The sequence below is a fragment of the Anser anser genome, assembly GCF_964211835.1.
Source record: "Anser anser genome assembly, chromosome: 3".
Classification (NCBI taxonomy): domain Eukaryota; kingdom Metazoa; phylum Chordata; class Aves; order Anseriformes; family Anatidae; genus Anser; species Anser anser.
In genome coordinates this window covers 26392377-26410854 of record NC_139722.1, presented here as the reverse complement: position 1 = coordinate 26410854, position 18478 = coordinate 26392377, and the positions used below count along the sequence as shown (strand labels likewise).

The following is an 18478-nucleotide window of genomic DNA, read 5'->3' as shown; positions in this document are numbered from 1 at the left end:
GGAATTCACGTCTTTATTTCAAATGAATTCTCCTTTATTTTCACTATATATATGCAGTTATCTCTGCCCAGCTGGTGGTGAAATTCCTTGTCTGCTATTATGGGAAACGGAAAAAACAATTAGATATTTTCCTTTCTCGTGTTTGATAATATGGAAAGGTAATAGTTGCAGTTGTTTAACATAAAATTTTAATTGTCACACAACTTAACACCCTTTAGAGTGGAGTATTATGTTGATAAAGCATGAATTTGGAGAGTGTATTGATATGTTTTTATGCTTCTAAACAATGTAGAGATAATTCAGTATATTAGTTACATGAACCTGTGTACATTTAAACTAAAAGATATTTTCTTGACTATTTTCTTGATCTAATTACTGTAGTACAAAAATATGACAACTCATTAGTTTTTATTTGTTTTAGAATATAATAGTTAACAGAAGTTATGTTCTTCATTCAAACATCTTGTCAGTTTGACTTCAACATCTGCTTGCTATAAAACATTGCTTCGTTCTGGGTCCGTAATTAAACTCAGAGCAGTAACAAACAGGCTGTCTTTGAAGGAAATTTCTGCTAGAGCCTTCTTTTTGTTTTATAATATTCATTCTGGGAAAGAATTTAGAAAAAAAGCAGGGCTTGCAACTCAGATGCTACCTATTGTGACTTCAAGACCATATCTTTGTAATTCAACGTCAATTATTACTAGATTGTTTTTTTATATATAATTGATCTGTGCATTTGTTTTATCTACTTTTATTTTTGAAATTATTTTTCAAATTTTCAGAATATTTATAGGGATCATACATATTTTGAGTAAGAACATAAAGATTTGATCATGTCTGGTACTACTGTAGTTCTGAAGTGCTTTGAAATCGTTTTCAGACTATTAGTTGTATTTGCAATTAGGCAATAACAATTTATTATTGTTAAATGACCTTCTTGAATGAGTAACTGCTGTTCTGATTCAACTGTTCTCAAATTTCAAAAGACAATTCTCTCTCTCTCATCTCTTTTTGCAAACTGTTTAACGACTGTTGGACACAGCATGGGAGAATTCTGGATTGAGAACGTCTTGTGTGTTTGAAACTGTTTTTGAGACATTTGTTTGCTGAAGCTTTGAGCTTGCTTTACATTTTACTTATAATAAAAATGATAATTTACTGTTTAAAATCATTATTTTTTTATGCAGAAGAAACCCTGTTGTGAATATGGTATTTAGCAATCTTTTTCATTTTAAAGGGGGAAGTTGGACAGCCTGGATCTCCAGGACAAGAAGGACATCGTGGAGAGCCCGTAAGTGTTTCAGTTGCTGGCATATTTTTACATACTGTCTTTTCTTTCCATTTATTTTTTAGTTAATGGAAATTGCACTTTATGTTCCACCCATTTTGATTTGAATTGGTTACTATGTCTTTTTTAAAGAATATTTATTTTCTGGTTTTTATCTTTAAATTTGGACTTAGTAAAAGAAATAAACAAGCTTTTAAAGTGCAAGATTTGTTAAAATATTTTTAAGTATGCTACTGTTATACACCAATATTTGTAGATAATATAAAGTCTCATTACTGATGTCTTTCCATTGATAAGATGGTTTCGCTAAACTCTGGTGTTTACTTACATGAGGAAATATTCTGGGTGTCTTTAACTCTTGCTTTTGCAACATGGAATATGTTCTTTTATATTACTTGATTGTACTTACATTTATTTTTCCCTTTTCTACCTCCCCCCTCCTTTGTTCAATCATTTACTTTCTTGCATCTTGCTATACTGTCCATGTTATCTAAATCTCAGGTCTTCTGGCTTACCTGAGGAGCATGTTGCTGCCTTTTTGTTTTGCTTGTTTCCCGAGACATTTTTTTTCTCTGCTGGTGTTTGGGCAGCTCATTTTTTTCTCCTACTTTTATGAGATAGGTAGTCTGTGTCCTACTGGTTTCTTTATCTATTTAAGGCCTCCAGTCTTTGCTTGAAGCAGAGGAGCTATGATATCTGAAGAAATAGCTGAAGGTTTTCAGTGCTGAGAGTGAGCCAGCTGCTTGGAAACCATCAGTGATCATTCTGTAGGCCAAGAGCAGTAAATAATGCTCAGCTGTTGAACCACTGCTGTTCAGATGTGTTACAGTTTGCATTACATTTTGAACTGTAAGAAAAGAAGAAGCAGTTATTTACATTCACAAACTTTTTACTGAATGTAACACCATGAGAGGCAATGTGTTATATAATTCTGAAATCCGTTAGTTTTGCTAGCTACAAGGTAGAGGTGATGCTCTCAGATGACATATTGTCAAGCTCTTTCCTTTAGATTTTTTATATATTCACCAAAAACTCATAAACACACTGAAAGTAAACGGCAACGCACAAGGCAATCATTCCAAAAAGTCTTTCTTTCCATTTTGCTGGTTTAAGTGAAGAACACATGTAATTCCTCCTTTGGCTTTATTTTTTACTCTTTTTCTGCCCCAAGCAACTGTGAGATGTATTAATCTTTTACAGTCTATGGTATCTTCAGATGTAAGAAAAACTGAAAGTGAATGTTCTTTAAGAAACATAAAATCCAAGTTAAGTTTTTTTTAGTATATTGTTATAGTACACTGTAAAAAAATTGTTAATATAATAACAAGAATTCCATTATTTTCCCTAGCCTTGTTTTGTCTTCTTTCATTTTTAGAGAATATGTTGGTTTGTCATAGTCATTTTTTTAATTAATTTTAAAAATAGGAAGGAGAAAGCATTTCTGAACTAGGAGAAACTAAGTGTTAAATACCTTAATGGCTTTCTTTCTGATACGATAGCTTTGGTTAAGACTGACCTTTAACTACTAAAGGAATATATTTTGATTTAAAATTAATATGAATGCTTCACAATGTAACATTTTAAACAACAATATAAACTCATCACTTACATCCCATACTTTAAAGAGAAATGAAGTGTCAGATTTAAGACATTAAGATCACTACAGAATCTTTTAAGGTCACCATAAAAATAATACAGAGGAAGACTTTCAATATATAAACAACTACCAAAGGTATACACAGTCCTAATAGGGCAAGCCAGATTGTACTATATGCTTCAATTTTAATCAGTGGAGGTTCTTCTGAAGAGCAGAAAGTCTACATGCTGATCAGGAAATTGCCTCAAGGTAACCAATAAGAAATCTAAGACACCGAGTCATATTATATACATTGATTGCCTGTCTCTATTGCTGGTGTAGCACCAGAGTGTGTATGCTGATATGGTGTCCCTGTCTATTTAAATGTTGGAGGGGGAGCGAAGAACATCTCTGTGCAGTCACTTCAAGGCCAAAGTGTGTGCAGTCTACTACTTCTGTTGTTTCTGTTGTTCTAACAGCATGTATTTGATGCATAACGCATGAGTACCTCCTCCCTGCTCTTTTGCTGGCAACATGACTTCTCACTGTGCAGTCTCTGTGTGGTCTTCTGTAGTGGGGTACCCTAGTAGTTAGGGTGGTTAGATGTAGGAGGGAGGCACCAGACTCAGCTGTGTACTCGGTTAGATAGTGAAATAGGCAGCCTAAGCTCAAGACAGGCCTTGGATGATGCTGTTGAAAGTGTACGAGTGTGTATTGACCAGCCAGCTGCAGCTGTGGCCCTGGAGCAGCTCAGTAGGTTGCATGGATACCCCACCCACACAAGCATACACGCAAACAATCTTTATTTCTTCCATTCAGCCACATTAATGGCAAATTTGTAAAGTTGGTCTCTTAAAAAATAGCGATCTTATGATCCCTTTTGCTTTAGCAAATAAAAAGAGCATGGTTGCAAAATGAATGCATCTTGAGACAACATCTAGGAAGCAGTTGTCTAGAATGGAGCTCACGGCTGAACTAACTCCCATTGCCTCCAGCATCTGAGAGATGTTATTATTTTCTGGACAGCATTCTTTCTGGTATACTACTGCTCTTATTAATCCTCAGATGTATGAGCAGGAAAAAGTAGGTTGTTAAAGTAATTAATTCCAGTGATGTGGTTGTTTTCCCTCAGCAGTACTAGATGGAAATGAAGTTATCCAGGCCATCCCTCCTGTCCTGCCTACACTGTGTAAGAAAACATTTGACATTATGGACAGAATACTTGACAAAGCATTTAGTAAAGCTAGTAATCAAGCTCAGCTTACTAATGACAAATAGGCCATGCTCCAAGTGCAGTCATGCTGTCACTTGAGTGACACTTTAATGGCTAGTCATGCATCTTTCTGATGACAGGCTGTTTTGATAAATACAGTTTTTTTGAGGGGCCAGCTGTCTAGAGGGTAGAATAAATCAATACATATTTGAGCTTAATTTCAGCCTGGTTCTCCTTTCTAATGTAGGTAGTTTTGTCAGAGTTCGGTTTTAGAGAAAATAAAGTTAGACTTGTGTTTACAATTCTGCAGATGGGAACTCTGAAGTGAGTGTCTGTGGGTGAAGCTGGCAGGACATTTGTAGCACTCTTCTATGCCTAGCATATGCTGTCTTGCCACAAGTAATATGTTTGAACAATTGCAACTGCTGATGTTTATTCTCCAGAAATCATATTTTTCAGAAATACAGCTGCAAATACTTAAAAGGATAGAGCTTGCCCTTAATATTTAGGCCACATCATCAGACCTCAGATGTGGTCATAGAATCACAGAATAGCTTGGGTTGCAAAGAACCTTACAATCACCTAGTTCCAACCCCCCTGCCATGGGCAGGGATGCCACCATCCCTTGGAGTTGCTCTCCATCTTTTTTATAAGCTCCCTTTAAGTACTGAAAAGATGCGATGAGGTTACCCTGGAGTCGTCCCTTCTCCAGGCTGAACATCCCCAGCTCCCTCAGCCTGTCTTCATAGGAGAGGTGCTCCAGCCCTCTGATCATCTTTGTAGCCCTCCTCTGGACCTGTTCTAACACGTCGACGTGTGGTCTTTTGTTTGTGACAGGGGTAGAAGTATAGCACGGCTGGCAGCTTCTGACCTGACTCTCATTGTTATACCTACACTGCTAGTTTGTCTGTTGTTCTCCTATAACTGCACCAGGAATGTCAGATCTAGATCAGTGAGATTCTCTGAAAATTGGTCTCTAATATTCACAAAATGTGTGTTTTATGCTGGGGTACGGTAGCAGAATTATTTTCAAGATAAACTAAAGATAAATCTACAGACTACAGAATTTACTGTATTTTTCTTCATAAAGCAGAAATCTTTAAAATATGGCACAGAAAATGGTATAACCAGGTAGCCTGTTTATCTTGAAAGCAGACATAAGGTTAGTGTAATTCTGCTGCATCTATAGCCATGGTGAGATTTACAGAAACAGGGTCCAAGGAGAGAAAATTCCTGACTTAATGATAAGGTAGTATACAAGACAAAATATATTTTTGTTGCTTCTTTCTTCTGTTTTTCATGTAATACTACTACCAGTCCCTTACTATACAGTTTTCCACATTTCCTTCCTACCAACAAATTGTGGTGGAACCCGTAGAGTGCAACACCTCCTTGAGGCAAGATGCCTTGTTAAATAGTATTTATTATGTTCAGCATTGCCTCTCTCATCTTTCATTGCAATTTCTTTTCAAACTGTGAAAGAACAAACACAAAAATAGTAGCAATTGTTTTAAATGTATGCTGATAGTATGCCTTACAGATTGCATTTTTCAGGGCAAATGCCTGGCAGCTGACAGTCATAACAGGAAATAATATTTATTTATTTAAAAGTAAACGTTGCTGATTCTAATGAACTTTATTCTTCTCTAGTTCAGCTGTACAGTTTATCGTATCACTGTCATTTCAGAAACTGGCATATATAAGTGAGCAAATATTTTCAATATGGAGGAAATTCTGAAATTTATATTTCATCGTTTACCTGCTGCAGCAGTTTTTCTTTCAATTTAATTGCACCCTTTTATACTTCTAGTCTTGTGTATGTTCAAATGAGCATCACTGAGGAGAGAATATTAATACCCCAACCATATAGCATTGAGTGAAAAATCTGAAATAAAAGAATGGAGTGTAGAATTTTCTTTTTGAGATTAACTAATATAGTTGGATGAAGTGTGCAGATTTTAAGGTGTTCAAATCCTTCCTCATGTCTAAGACAGAACAAAAAATAATTTTAACGTGATTTCTGTTCATTTAACTTGGCTTAGTTAGGTAGACAATATGAGAGGGAAAGCAATTACCCATGTAATGGGGTGGGAGTGTTAATGATGGAAAAATCGGTAATTGCTTCAAACTATTAATGGAAGAAAATTAAAAAATCACAATCAAAACCTTTGCAGTAGATAGATGAGTGCAAGAGCTATGCTAGTCTCTTTAGGAAGATACTATTCATTTTGCCTTTGATAAAATAGCTTAAATTTTGTACTTTTAGTGGTCATTTTTTATCAATATTATTTACGGAAATGTTTTTGATACCAAACGTATTTGAGGATGCAGCATCATGTGTGAATACATTGTCAGTCCAATCACTGTAGTTCAGAAACAGAAGGAGCAACACAATGTGCTTTAGTATTCAATGCTTCCTTGAGTACTAAATGTTTATTCAAGTTTTGTATTGCCTTGAAGTAGGCACTGCTATGAAATTCATTTATTTAGAAGAAATGATTCTTTAGTCATTCATTAAGAGAAAAGTGATCAGCATGCACAGGAGACTCTGCAGTCTGGTTGGTGTGAGTCCATCACAATTCTTAGCTTCAAATCTAATATCAGTGCTTTTCCACTAGTCTGAGGAACCTCAGTAGTGGCGGCTGAGCACTGTTGGCTTCCTTTCAAATGTGCCAACATTATCATCATAAGGGAAGTAAGGACAGTGTTTTCTCCGGAAATGATGTCCTGTGGGTCTCAAAAGAATACCTGATTTTTTTCTTGAAAAAATTGTCTTTGACTTTTACATATAAAGTGAAATTACTATGCAAGTGGGATGAGGTTTTTTTGATGTAAACAGCTGATGCAGTAAGACTTTGATAGGCTTTATGCTGGACATCATTTTTTCTTTACAAGCAGACTTAGCTAGTCAGATTAATTTTTTAACGATTGTTTATTAATTTCTTCTTCCTCTAAATTAAGTCTTTAGAAGCAGAAGTGCTTTTTTAATCATAGGAATTCTCCTTTCCTGCTTCCTCCCACAGCCAAAAAAAAAAAAAAAGAAGTAAAAGATAAGTGTACCATTAATTTTTCCTCAAGAGGCTCTGCTGAATTGTGAGAGTAGTCAGGGCAGACAGAATCTTCTGATGACTTTCTGATTGCTGGAGCTACTATAACAGATGTTAGTCTTGTTCCTACTTGAGGAAGGGGGAGATGACAGCTTTGACAACACAACAATTTCAATAATCTTTCTTTAATTATACAGTGCTTGCTGTAAGCTCAACCACATTTTTTAGACTGAATGGAGGTTTTCCTGTCAATTATAACTTTTAAGTCCACTTAAAAGGTGTATATATTTTTAACAGACATTATTTGCAGTATAGCTTATCTTCATCATTCAATTTGACAAGTTATGTTAATTACATACATTCCATCCTTCATTTTCAGCAGAGCTAATTGCTATTAAGAAGATAAATGTGAGAATGGTGCTGTAAAGAAACAGTCGATTAAAGACTTCTGGAACTTGAGGCAGACTAATCTCAATGGCTCTATTATTCCCACATGACAAAAATGATGTAAGACATGACAACATATTTGCTGATCTGAAGCGTATTGAAGTCAATGGAAGGATTCTCATTGAATTCAGTCTGGACCAGAGCCACAATAAATGTTGTAATAGACTTGGACCCACTGACCTAATGCGACTTGGAAAATAATGCCTGCATTTCTAAGTTGTAAAATCTAACAGTTCTCTCCCATCTAATTCTCACTTTCTTTCTGTTCTTTGTGATTTCTAATTTTGAAATTTCTGGCTGCACGCACCAAGCAATTAGATTAATTATATTCATTTTCTGTAATTATATGATATCTTTTTATTTTTGTTATGTCTACAAAGACTAAGGAAAGTATTGTTTTTGGAATTTTTCAGTTAGCAACATTTCAAATCAGATAACTTACTCTGGGAAATCAAACAGAGAAGAGATGGCACACCCGGCTGACATTTCTTTAGAACTGTTTTATAGATGCAATGTTAACAGAGGCAATTTCTTAAAACATGTAAGGGAGTACTAAAGGATCTGTAGTTGTAAGCCTATTATGGACACGAATGGCATGTACTATAAATAATTATAAACAGTACTCAGGAGTATTCTGTTTTATGCTTGTATTCTGCAGTGACCTTTTAATAGCTATGCTGGCATTTTTCTTATTAATTCATGTGCTGATAAAACTTATGTGCAAGCATTCCCCCTCCATTGCAGCTGGTTTGTAAGCCTAGTGGTAGAAGTACCTCTGACCAATACGTCATGTCATTTAAAATCTCCCTACTGACTTGCTGAACTGCATTACAATAAATGGATATTTTTCTTTTGTTAAAATCTCTCTTAAAAGCTTGTTAATCTTTTATAAATTAAGAAATCTTTTTTAAAAGCATGATTCTGTAAGAATTGTCCTGCAGGAAACAGTTTATGTGCACTTTAAAAAAAAAATCAGTATCTTCTAAGCACAGAAATATTGGTAGTGCTTATTTATTTGTGTTCAATGATTCCAATGAACTAGTCCTTTTTATACACAAAACCATAAACCCATAGATCTGAAGAGCGTAATTTCTTCTACTTATTAAAGTAATTTTGAGTGTTTATTGGGAATTTTTATGTTGAGACTTTAAACTTGAAATTGTACTTACTAGCTATACTAGAAAGTGAGCTTTAATTCTCAGATGAAGTGTTTGCCTGACGTATGCTTATAGTGTAGACCATAAGTCTGCAGAGTAAGAGCTGTGACACACATTGTTCCATATGTGCCTTTTCTCACTGAGGCAATGCTCATATTTACCTCATACTGCAGTTTCAGCTGTTGTGTTCTCAGCTTGTGTGAGATGGAGTACAGAGATACGGTATGAAAACAAAAGTGAATCAGCTTGGCAGTATGGATGCATACAGTATACATCGCCTCTCCTCTCTTGTGGTAATATTACTTAAAAATCCATATAAATGTTTGCCCATTTAAATGTTCATGCATTTAGGAGACAGGAGTCTTTGATATCAGTTACAGTGATGTTTGTAAGCATGTAGATATTGCAGTCACTTTTTTTCTAAGTATCAGAAACATTTTCTTAGTATTAGTATTGCAATGTACCTTCCTGTAGAGAGAGTTTTTCAGTATTTAAACATTATAGCTATACAATTTGATTTTTAATGATTTTTTTGGGAGCAAAAAGTCAGTTTTCTGCAAATGATTATAAGTTAAAAATATTTTTAATGTTTTATGTTATTGCGAACAAATGATGAATGGATACATATAAGTATATTAGCTAACATACAACTGCATGGACTGGAAAAAAAATAAGACATTCTAACAAATTACTGGACTTAAGTAGAGATTTCTGTTGAATGGAAGAATCCACACAACTGTAAATAGATCCTACATTCTTTATCAGGAATTTCGTAACTCCCAAATCTCAGTTAAAAATGTGTTTGCTTACTGAATTGGTTTGGATTGAAGAATGATAAATATGTAATCTCTGTGTGTCAGTCCAGCTCAGCTCTGTCTGGGTATCTCTGATTCAAGTTAGAAAGTTCAGAAGTTCTTTAAATGTTCTTTATTTTCTCAGTAGGATTACTAAATTATGAACTTGTTTACTTGTTTAATCTGATATTGATCTGATCTAATACTTCCTAGGCAGATGCGTTAATTTACCCCAATAAGAAAAGAATAACTACTCCAGATCTTGAAAGTTATGTCATATAACTGGTGCAAAATAGGTATACCTCAAGTGATTAATATTCACTTTATATGACATGTGATATTTAAAAGAAGACTAATTTGCATTCTTTTTGATCCAGCTGATGTCAGTAATAATATTTATTGCATTCCTGAACTTGTGTGGTAGTTTCATCCATGAAAGGCTTTGCTGAAGTACAGGGTGCATGCAGAGAATATTTGGACTGGTATTTGCAATGTTGTGTATTGCGCTGACATCTGCCATTTTAATGCCAGGAAAGTTGTACTTCCAGTGAACAATATTTCATACTTGCTGATTAATCTTCTAACAGCAGCATCTCCCCATTATTCTCACCTTACAGTTTTCTCAACTCCCACGTATTTCAAGGAATACTTCAAGACCCTGTAAAATGTGTCAGTAATCTAGATAGCACACTGGAAATGAGAATTATCAAAATGCATTTTGTATGTTCCTCAACAGAAAAATTATGCCTAGGATCATAAAAATAAGTTTGTGCATAGAGGACTGCTTATGAATTTTAATGAACTTCTGACAACTCAAACACCCAACAGTCCCTACTGGGTGGCAGTTCCACCACATGATTTTGGCCTTATTTAGTCATATACACATCACCTCTTAGCCAGAATATGGTATGATAAAGTATTTGAAATCATTAAAGAAACATTTTTGCCATTTAGTGGGAAGGAAAAGAACAAAAAATGAAAAAAAAATCTTTTGTAAAGAATAAAATATTTGACAACCAGTGGAACAACTATCCCATTTGTGAACTGTGGCTAAGAAGTTACAAGTAAGTAAAATGCCAGATATTTTTTCTCATTGTGTTTAAATATTTTGCAGCAATGACAACTTTGTTATTTGTGTTTTTGTCTATGCTAAGTTCCCACTCTCACACGTATTATAGAATTAAGATATAAAATATGTCAGTGTTTAGTACCTATGCTGATAGAATTAAAAATATTTTTAGTAACAATAAATGATCATTTAGTTAGTACATTTTATGCGAAAATGCAAGACATAGGACGTATTTGCAATCTTTTAAATTAATGACAATGCCATTTTTGTAATGCTTTCATCTGTAAACACAGCACTTGTGTTCATGACTATTGCTCAGCAGCTGTGTTCAATCACACAGAAAGGGTAATATTTGTTAGACTATGTTAGATTGTGAGGTGCATGAATATGTAAGTAATAATGTGCTTACCCTAAGTGGTGAGTCACTGTGCTTACTGTGGTCTTTCATCATGTCAGGTCACAGAAGCAAGCTGTGGAAAATCAAGATGCATTTGGATTTTTTGTCATCGTTTTAACATGTATCGTAAAATAAAGCTGTTTTAAATTTTTAAATACTTGTCAGACAATAAAGTCTTATTTAAACTCAGATTATCACTTATAGTGAATAAAAGGAAAGCGTGTATGTATTTTTTTTCACCATTTATGGTGTGTAACTGAAAAATTCAGACCAGGCTTTTTAAACTGTGTGTTGGTAATTCCACCTAGTTGCAGACAATGCTATAGGAGCTAATGCTTCATAATGCAATTTCTGTTTGAGTGTGCAATTTCAAAGTATTTCACTTTTATGCATACCAATTATCCATCTTCAGTGGTTTGTATCATTGCTTTTTGGCATAACAGTAATAGTGCGATTTGAATCTCAGTAGTATGACTCATAGGCAAATTCCTAGCAGTATTTAAATGTTCTGTAGAGCACAGGGACATGGTGTTTCTGGTTTCTAGGGAAAGCTCTGTCTTGTTGGTGTGAATTTTGTCTCTGTTAATGTTTGTGCTAGAGAATAATCAAGAGAAGAGAGATCTGAATCTTTAACACATACCCAAAATATTTCCTTAAATCCTTTCTTAATACATTTTGAACACTAGGAATTAGCATTTAGATTTACAGTTTAGGTACATATCTGTTGGAGTTTCCAGTGACTCTGGAGACATTTAACTGAACAGAGACTTTCCTCAGTTGATTCCTAAACATAGAAACCGAACAGGCAGTAAGTACAGGAGGCGATGAATGAAGACACTCAATTAGTATGTAGCAGTCATAAATATTTATTATTTCAGTTAATTTGCTTTTCTCATTGCTGTTGTATTCTCAGCATGGTTATGGTGAGTTCCTTAACCACAAGTAGAAATGGGGTGACCCAAAGGATGTTTGACCTTCCTTCTTCTGATTTAATTTCAGCAGGCAACAGGGTAGTAACAAGGTAGCGAGCATTTTTGCTAGTCCTCATTCTTCTTCAAGATAGGGGATGAGCCAGAGAAAAGATTTATTGTACATATGTCCTGAGAAGATCTGAGTTACAGCCTCCTTGAGAAGGTGGTAGTATGGTGGAGGGTGGTAATATGAAGCAATCTAGCTATGACTCCTTTGGAATTCTAAGTGCTGATCGTGGCCAGCTAATCTACAGTCTGTGCTCTGATAATTACCCAGTTCATCTTTCATTTCATCTAATATAGTCAAGTAGACATAATTTAGTCCACCTCTGTGTTTTGGTTCCCTGTACTCTTCTCTGGTAAGAATCTATATAGGGTTATTCATCTCATCATGAAAGTGGTCTCACATAGAAGGGATCATCACTTCTGAAGTTGCCTATTTTTTTAATGAACCATAAAGGAAGCCAAGTTTAGAAGATTGGCTTTTAATAAAAGTAAAGTTTTTAGATGGACTAAAGTTTGTTGAACTGAACCCTTCCAGAAAGTGTGGAAGAGAAGAGCAAACAAACATTTTTATTTTTTATTCTGTGTTCAAGTGTTAGCTTGAATGTTAAAGTAACTAGTTTCTTATGCTTTTTCCAGGTGTCCTTCAGAACAAACAGCATTGCCTTACTCTTGTACTGTATGTTTAGTTGGGGTCCTGCCAAGTGTTCAAGATAAATCATCACATACTATGTAGTGTAGGAATAGTGAAAGATACTGTGAAGTTAAATAAGGCAGATCAGCAGTATTTGTGAACCTAAAAAATCCTTTCATCAGAGAAATGATGTTACTATTGCTTATACTCAATATTCTTGCTATAAAGAAGACTGAACAATTGTTTTGTGAGACCAGTTGGTTCACCTCTATTGAGGAAACAGTGAAGACAATCCTTGTCCACAAAGAGCTTTAAATGTGAAATTGAGAAGTTGATACTCAAGCCTTGAGTAGATAAAGCACTAGAAAATTTGGAGATACATGTTTCAATTTGTGTTTTCATGTATGTAAGATATACATGTTAAAATTACAGTGAATTGAAACCCCGTAAAGCCTTGTCTGAATATAGGCTGGCTTTCCATCCATAATGAAATGAAAACCTAAACAATCTTTAATCAGAATGAATTTAAATCCTTTTGTAGGTTTTAATTAATGCTTCTGCTAAGATTATAATATTGTGATGGTATAAGGCCTGTCCTTCCCGAACTGAAAAAAATAGAGTAAAAATACATCATTTTTCATTTGTTGTATCAGAAGTCTTCATTTTTATGTAAGTAATGGCCAGTAACTATTTCCTTTCAGACAGACAACTTAAAAATACTGCCATTCTTAGCCTTTGCTGTAAAAAAGATGACACCAGAATCAAGTAGTACTCTGGGCTAATGAAGCATGTGGAACAGAGTGTTATGTGATCCCGTTTTTAGGTCAAGCTACAAAACAAATTGTCTTGAGGATTTTTACACCTTTTACTCATATTGGACCAATATGGAATAAATTACTACAGCACCAGCAAAAACACGGTTTTTGGATCCAGTAAGGCAAAGCATGAAGTGATACACTGCAGAAATATTAGACTATTTAAGAAGGAATCTTTGACTCACATTGCAAAAGTTCGATCGTGCTTTAGTTTTAGTAATTAAATATAGTCTTAGCAATTACTAATTGAATCAGGTTATGATTTTCCTACTTTGTGCTCTGGAAGGGTTTCATCCCATTCTCCACACCAAATTTGTTTAGCTGTTCCTTAAACACAGGTAAGAACTGCCAAACAGACCAAAGGAATTATCACAGAACTTTTTCTCTGACACCTAATAGGAGTATGTAGAATTTTTTTTTCCCCCTGTCATTTACTGCCAGATTCTGACTGTCTTTAGGGACTTCCTTAGCCAAAAGTGCATGCTGGCCCACCCTACTTAATAGCCAGCAGTGGACTAATTCTCTAGTAATTTTATGGTCCTTTTTGGAACACAGTTTTATTGTTTTCTTTTGCTACATCCTGTGACAAGTTTCACAGTATGCACCATATGGAAAAAAGTGTGATTTGTTGTTAAACCTACTCCTTGCTAATTTAAATACATGTCCCCTTACTACAGGAGAGGGGGATAGCCTAAAATTACATTTTTTCTCACCGGTGTGATCTGTGTGAGCAGAACTGCAATTCTTATAGTGTTAGATGGCCAGGAGGGTTGGGTGCAAGGAGCAGAGCAACAATCGGTGCCCCTCAGCCATCCTCAGCCTGATCTTGTGCTGTGATGTGCAAGGTGCTCAAAACCGTGCGATCAATCAGAAGCTTTTCTGCATAAATTGTAAGTAGCAGAGAAATTTTATAACATTTTGAAGATATGTAACTGCTTGGATATCAACGTGTTTGCATGTAGGTATGAAACCTGGCTGGGTTTGTCAGCTGTTTAAAGCTGTCTGAGCTTTTTAGCCAGTGGATGTGCTTGGTTTGCACAGTCCATGATGCTTGGCATGACAGGCAGAGGGAGGACATTGCAGTGTCACCTGTGGGGCTGGGGACATGGGTTTTGTCTGACTAGCTTTGGATCCACAGAGATTTGATGAGTCTGTTATTCATATTATTTTGAAGTGTGTTGCAATAACCAGTAACATCAGTTTCACCCTGTGAGAGCATATGCGCAGTTCTCATTTTCTATTAAAATTTCCAGCTTTCAAATTACAGTTTTCCAAGTTCTGTGTTATTGGCAGTGCAACAGGGGGTCACTATGTTCCACATGTAACGTATGCGTGTTTCATTTTTCATAAGCAACTTGCCAAAAAAAAAGTGCTTGCAAACTCTGGTCTTATAACTGTAAGGATCTTGGTAATGCTTTCTCCTTTCGTGCATTTAGTTTAAAGCTGCAATGTTAGTCTAGTGGATACTCACTATGTATCTGGGAACCCTTCTTTGTATTTAGCCCATTTTTATTTGTTGTCAATTCCAGGTAGTCAGTAGTAACATGCAACTTCTGAGTTTCTTTTACACATATTTTGCTACTTCCCACAGCAGAAGAGTTTTATCCATTATCCAAGTTGGTTTTGTGTCTTTCATTCTTCTAGGATTATCAAGGATTTGCTCTAATCTTTTAAAAAGTATCTGGGCTGTTACTGTACTTTTATTCAAATTTTGACTTGACTTGTACTTTTTTTTAACATACCTCCACTAAATCTCTCATGTATCTTGAAGTCTGTTTAAAGCAGACTGCTGAAAGGCTACAGTTTTGTATACCTGCCTTTAGAAAATAAGATGATTACACTAATGCTCTTTCCATCTTCTTGGTGAATTAACCGCAAAACAGTTTGCTCATAACAGAGAATCTTTTGAAAATATTCTATAATCTTGTATCTTCTAGAGAGAAGGTTTTACGGTAATGCATATGTTTTCTGTAGTCTAGAAACTCTCACATTCCATACTGAAGCTGTTGACCAGTGCCAAAGAGTGATGTTCTACCAGGCACATGGTAGTAGCAGAAAATAATAGAATAAGCTGATACATGCTCATTTTAGGAGTAAAATAATTTTTGCTTTCTTCTTGCAAAAGCTTTTATGTGTGTTTTTTTTCTGCTATTCATAGGCATGAGGGAGATATAAATAATCCATGATGCTAAATAGTAAAAGGGGGTGAAATATTTTGAGAAGTGTAGCTTGTACCTTAAGTAAAAATGCTTACACCTAGTTGATTTGTATATAAAGCCTTGGCCAACTTAATGGATTTTTAGTTGGATTGTATGGAAAAAAATCCAGCTGTTTAATATCATCCAAAAACAAAAATAGACACTTCATGATTAAGGAAAGCTGCAAGACAGATTTTCCAGGGATTGTGAAACCATGTTCCTTTTACAGTTAAATCCGTTATATCTGCCAGATATTATCAAATAATGGAAGATTTATTTAAATTGCTAAAACTGGGATAGCATAGAGTATTTATACAGAATTGTTTAAGCTCATCATCATAATTGAAACAAATTCTTGCTTTTACGTATCCGGAATTCCCAGCTGTGGAGGCTGCTACTGAGGAAGGGATTTAGTTCCATGTCCAGGCAAACTTCACTCCGTGGTGAAGCAGGGAGACCAATGGCTAAGCAGTGGTATTTCCCACATGTAAAGGACACCCAGAACTCCTTTTACCCTTGGATATCCTAGTTTACAGTTACTTTTATTGTGATTCTTAGTCAAGAACCTTAGTGAAGACTCTCAGGAGGCTTTGCTAGCTGTGTCTGTAGAAACCTATCATCAGGCAAAGGAGGATGAATAAAAGGGAAACACAGCTGTATCTCAAATTAAAAAATCTTAGCTGTCAGACTGATATGTGATTGATCATGTTAGCTTTTAGGCACAAACTTAGTAGTGCATGACTTAGTAGTGCAAACTTAGTAGTGCAACTTAGTACTGCAGCTTAGGCTGCAGTAGAGAAGCCAAAGTTTTAAACCTATGAATTTGACTTACTAGGATATCTTTCTGGCTTTAAATTTCATGTGTCTATAGAACTTGCTAAAATTATTAATATAGGCTTATAAAGGGGTAAGGGAACACTTCCCATTTAGGGGAAAATTTTAGAGGAAAGATTAAGACATTTGAAGGAAATTAAGGTGGTTAAGAAAGTTAGACAGCTGATGCTGAAAGAGCTGACTAAGGCAGTGGTAAGACTTGCAATAAACTTATTTTTTAAATACCAAATTGACTAAGCCTTACATGAAATTTGAGGTAAAAGAACATCAGGAAATGAACTGACTCTGAAGGATAAGACGGTCCAATGTGTTTAAGGATAGAAAGCATAAAAGCTCAGTAGATGCTTTGATCTGTAGTTATTCTGGTTATAAATGTAATGCTACGTTTATTGCTATTGTAACTGTATATATGATAAATATGAACCATTTAAAATAAGTTTTCTGGAAAGAGGAAGAAAAGAAAATCTAGAATTACAACCTTTTTTGTATTTCATATGAACAAAATGCTGCTTAGAAGCTCTGTAAAAAAAATCAAAAAAAAAAATCCCTAAAGGCATTTTTTTCCCTAGCCCAGTGAATCATGAATTATTCCATAGCATTGATTCTCTTACTCCCTGTGGGTGGCAATTTTCCCATTTGTAGTAGTTCCAAACATTGTGTTTCCCTTAATGGCAGAAAAATTGCATGATGAATCTGTTTCATATTAAGTTTTGATTAAACACAGGCATTTGTGATAATTTTAGTTACAATATGCACTTCACAAAAATTGCATTTTCATCTAACAAATGGAGTGAAACTTGTCGTTTCACCTCATGCTCAGAAGAATACATCTTTTGATAGTGAGAGTAAGGTTTCTTTGATAGTTATGTCACCCTGTTAAGCATAACTTCCTGTTAAAAGTGCCTTATTACTTATGGTGGATGGAAAGAAAAAGCAAGCTCAAATTTTGAGGATTTGTACTGTGGATTAAATCTCTGTTTAGGAACAAGGATACTACATTTCCAAAGCTTGGTTTGGCTTTTGACTGAGAAGCTAGGGAAGAAACTGTGGATATCTAAGCTACTTTTTAACCTTGCCCTCTGGGAAAGTGCAAGTAAGTCTAGTTGGCATGACCAGGGATTATCCATGTAAAAGGAGGTAATAGATTTGGAGTAGACAATGAGAAGGAAACAAAGTTTACTGTTTTAAACATCCTGGAACTGAACCTACAGAAATTAGTCCTTGCAATTGCTGAACCATGGGAGCTATAGAGAAAAATAATCCTTATGGGAAAAAGCATTCTTTAAGGGCAAATTAGCCACTTCATTCTCCTTCTCCTGTGCGAACTGATTTGTGAATAACTGTGCAAATCTCCACCCCATGTAGTCTGGGAATCACTCAGATTAAAATAAGTGATAGATTCATTCCTAGCTGAGTGAATGTCAATGAGCCATAAGAGAATTTTGAGGGTCTGGATCGTCTCCCACTGAAATAAGAGCTTAAATTCCCTGCATTTCAGTAGTGCAGAATCAATCAGAAAAGAAAAGGAAAAAAATGGCCCAGTGACTTAGTTTTACAGTTGTTCTTTGAGTTTTGTTCTTCTTTGCCACTGAATAAAGGTAAAGTTAAATGTCTTGTATCAGCGATTTCTTTTAGCCCAGAAAGTTCAACAGAGCTCAGCAGGACATTCTGTTTCTTCTCTTACGCATGCTTATATAATGGTAAATCATTCCCTGTGTTGGATAAGTATGTGGAATGGTCTTCTGTCAGCCCTGCACATAACTTAGAAATGTAAACATGGAAAGCTTTGGTGCATCCTTTCAGTAAAAGAAGATTCCTGCCTACTGGGAGATTTTTTCATCATTGTGTGAAATTCTGGTATGGATATTTATAGTTTAGTTTTACGTTTTACAGCTACAGAAATTAACTGTTAAATAAATATACTGAGAAGTCATGGACGGGTCTGGAAGTTCTTAATGTGGTGATAAATGCACTCCATTTCCTATCAGTTTATTTGTGCAAAAGATGGTTTTGGACAGAATTTTAGCCAGAAGAC

At 35.2% G+C, this 18478-nt stretch overlaps 1 protein-coding gene across 1 annotated transcript in view; it reads left to right on the top strand.

Annotated features, from left to right (window-relative positions):
• The window catches only part of COL21A1 (collagen type XXI alpha 1 chain), a 130546-nt gene that overhangs the window by 83924 nt on the left and 28144 nt on the right, over positions 1-18478 (top strand). Inside the window, exon 17 of the mRNA XM_083828287.1 lies at positions 1238-1291. Within this exon, the coding sequence (XP_083684413.1) occupies positions 1238-1291 (54 nt within the window). The remainder of the gene's footprint in view (positions 1-1237; positions 1292-18478) is intronic.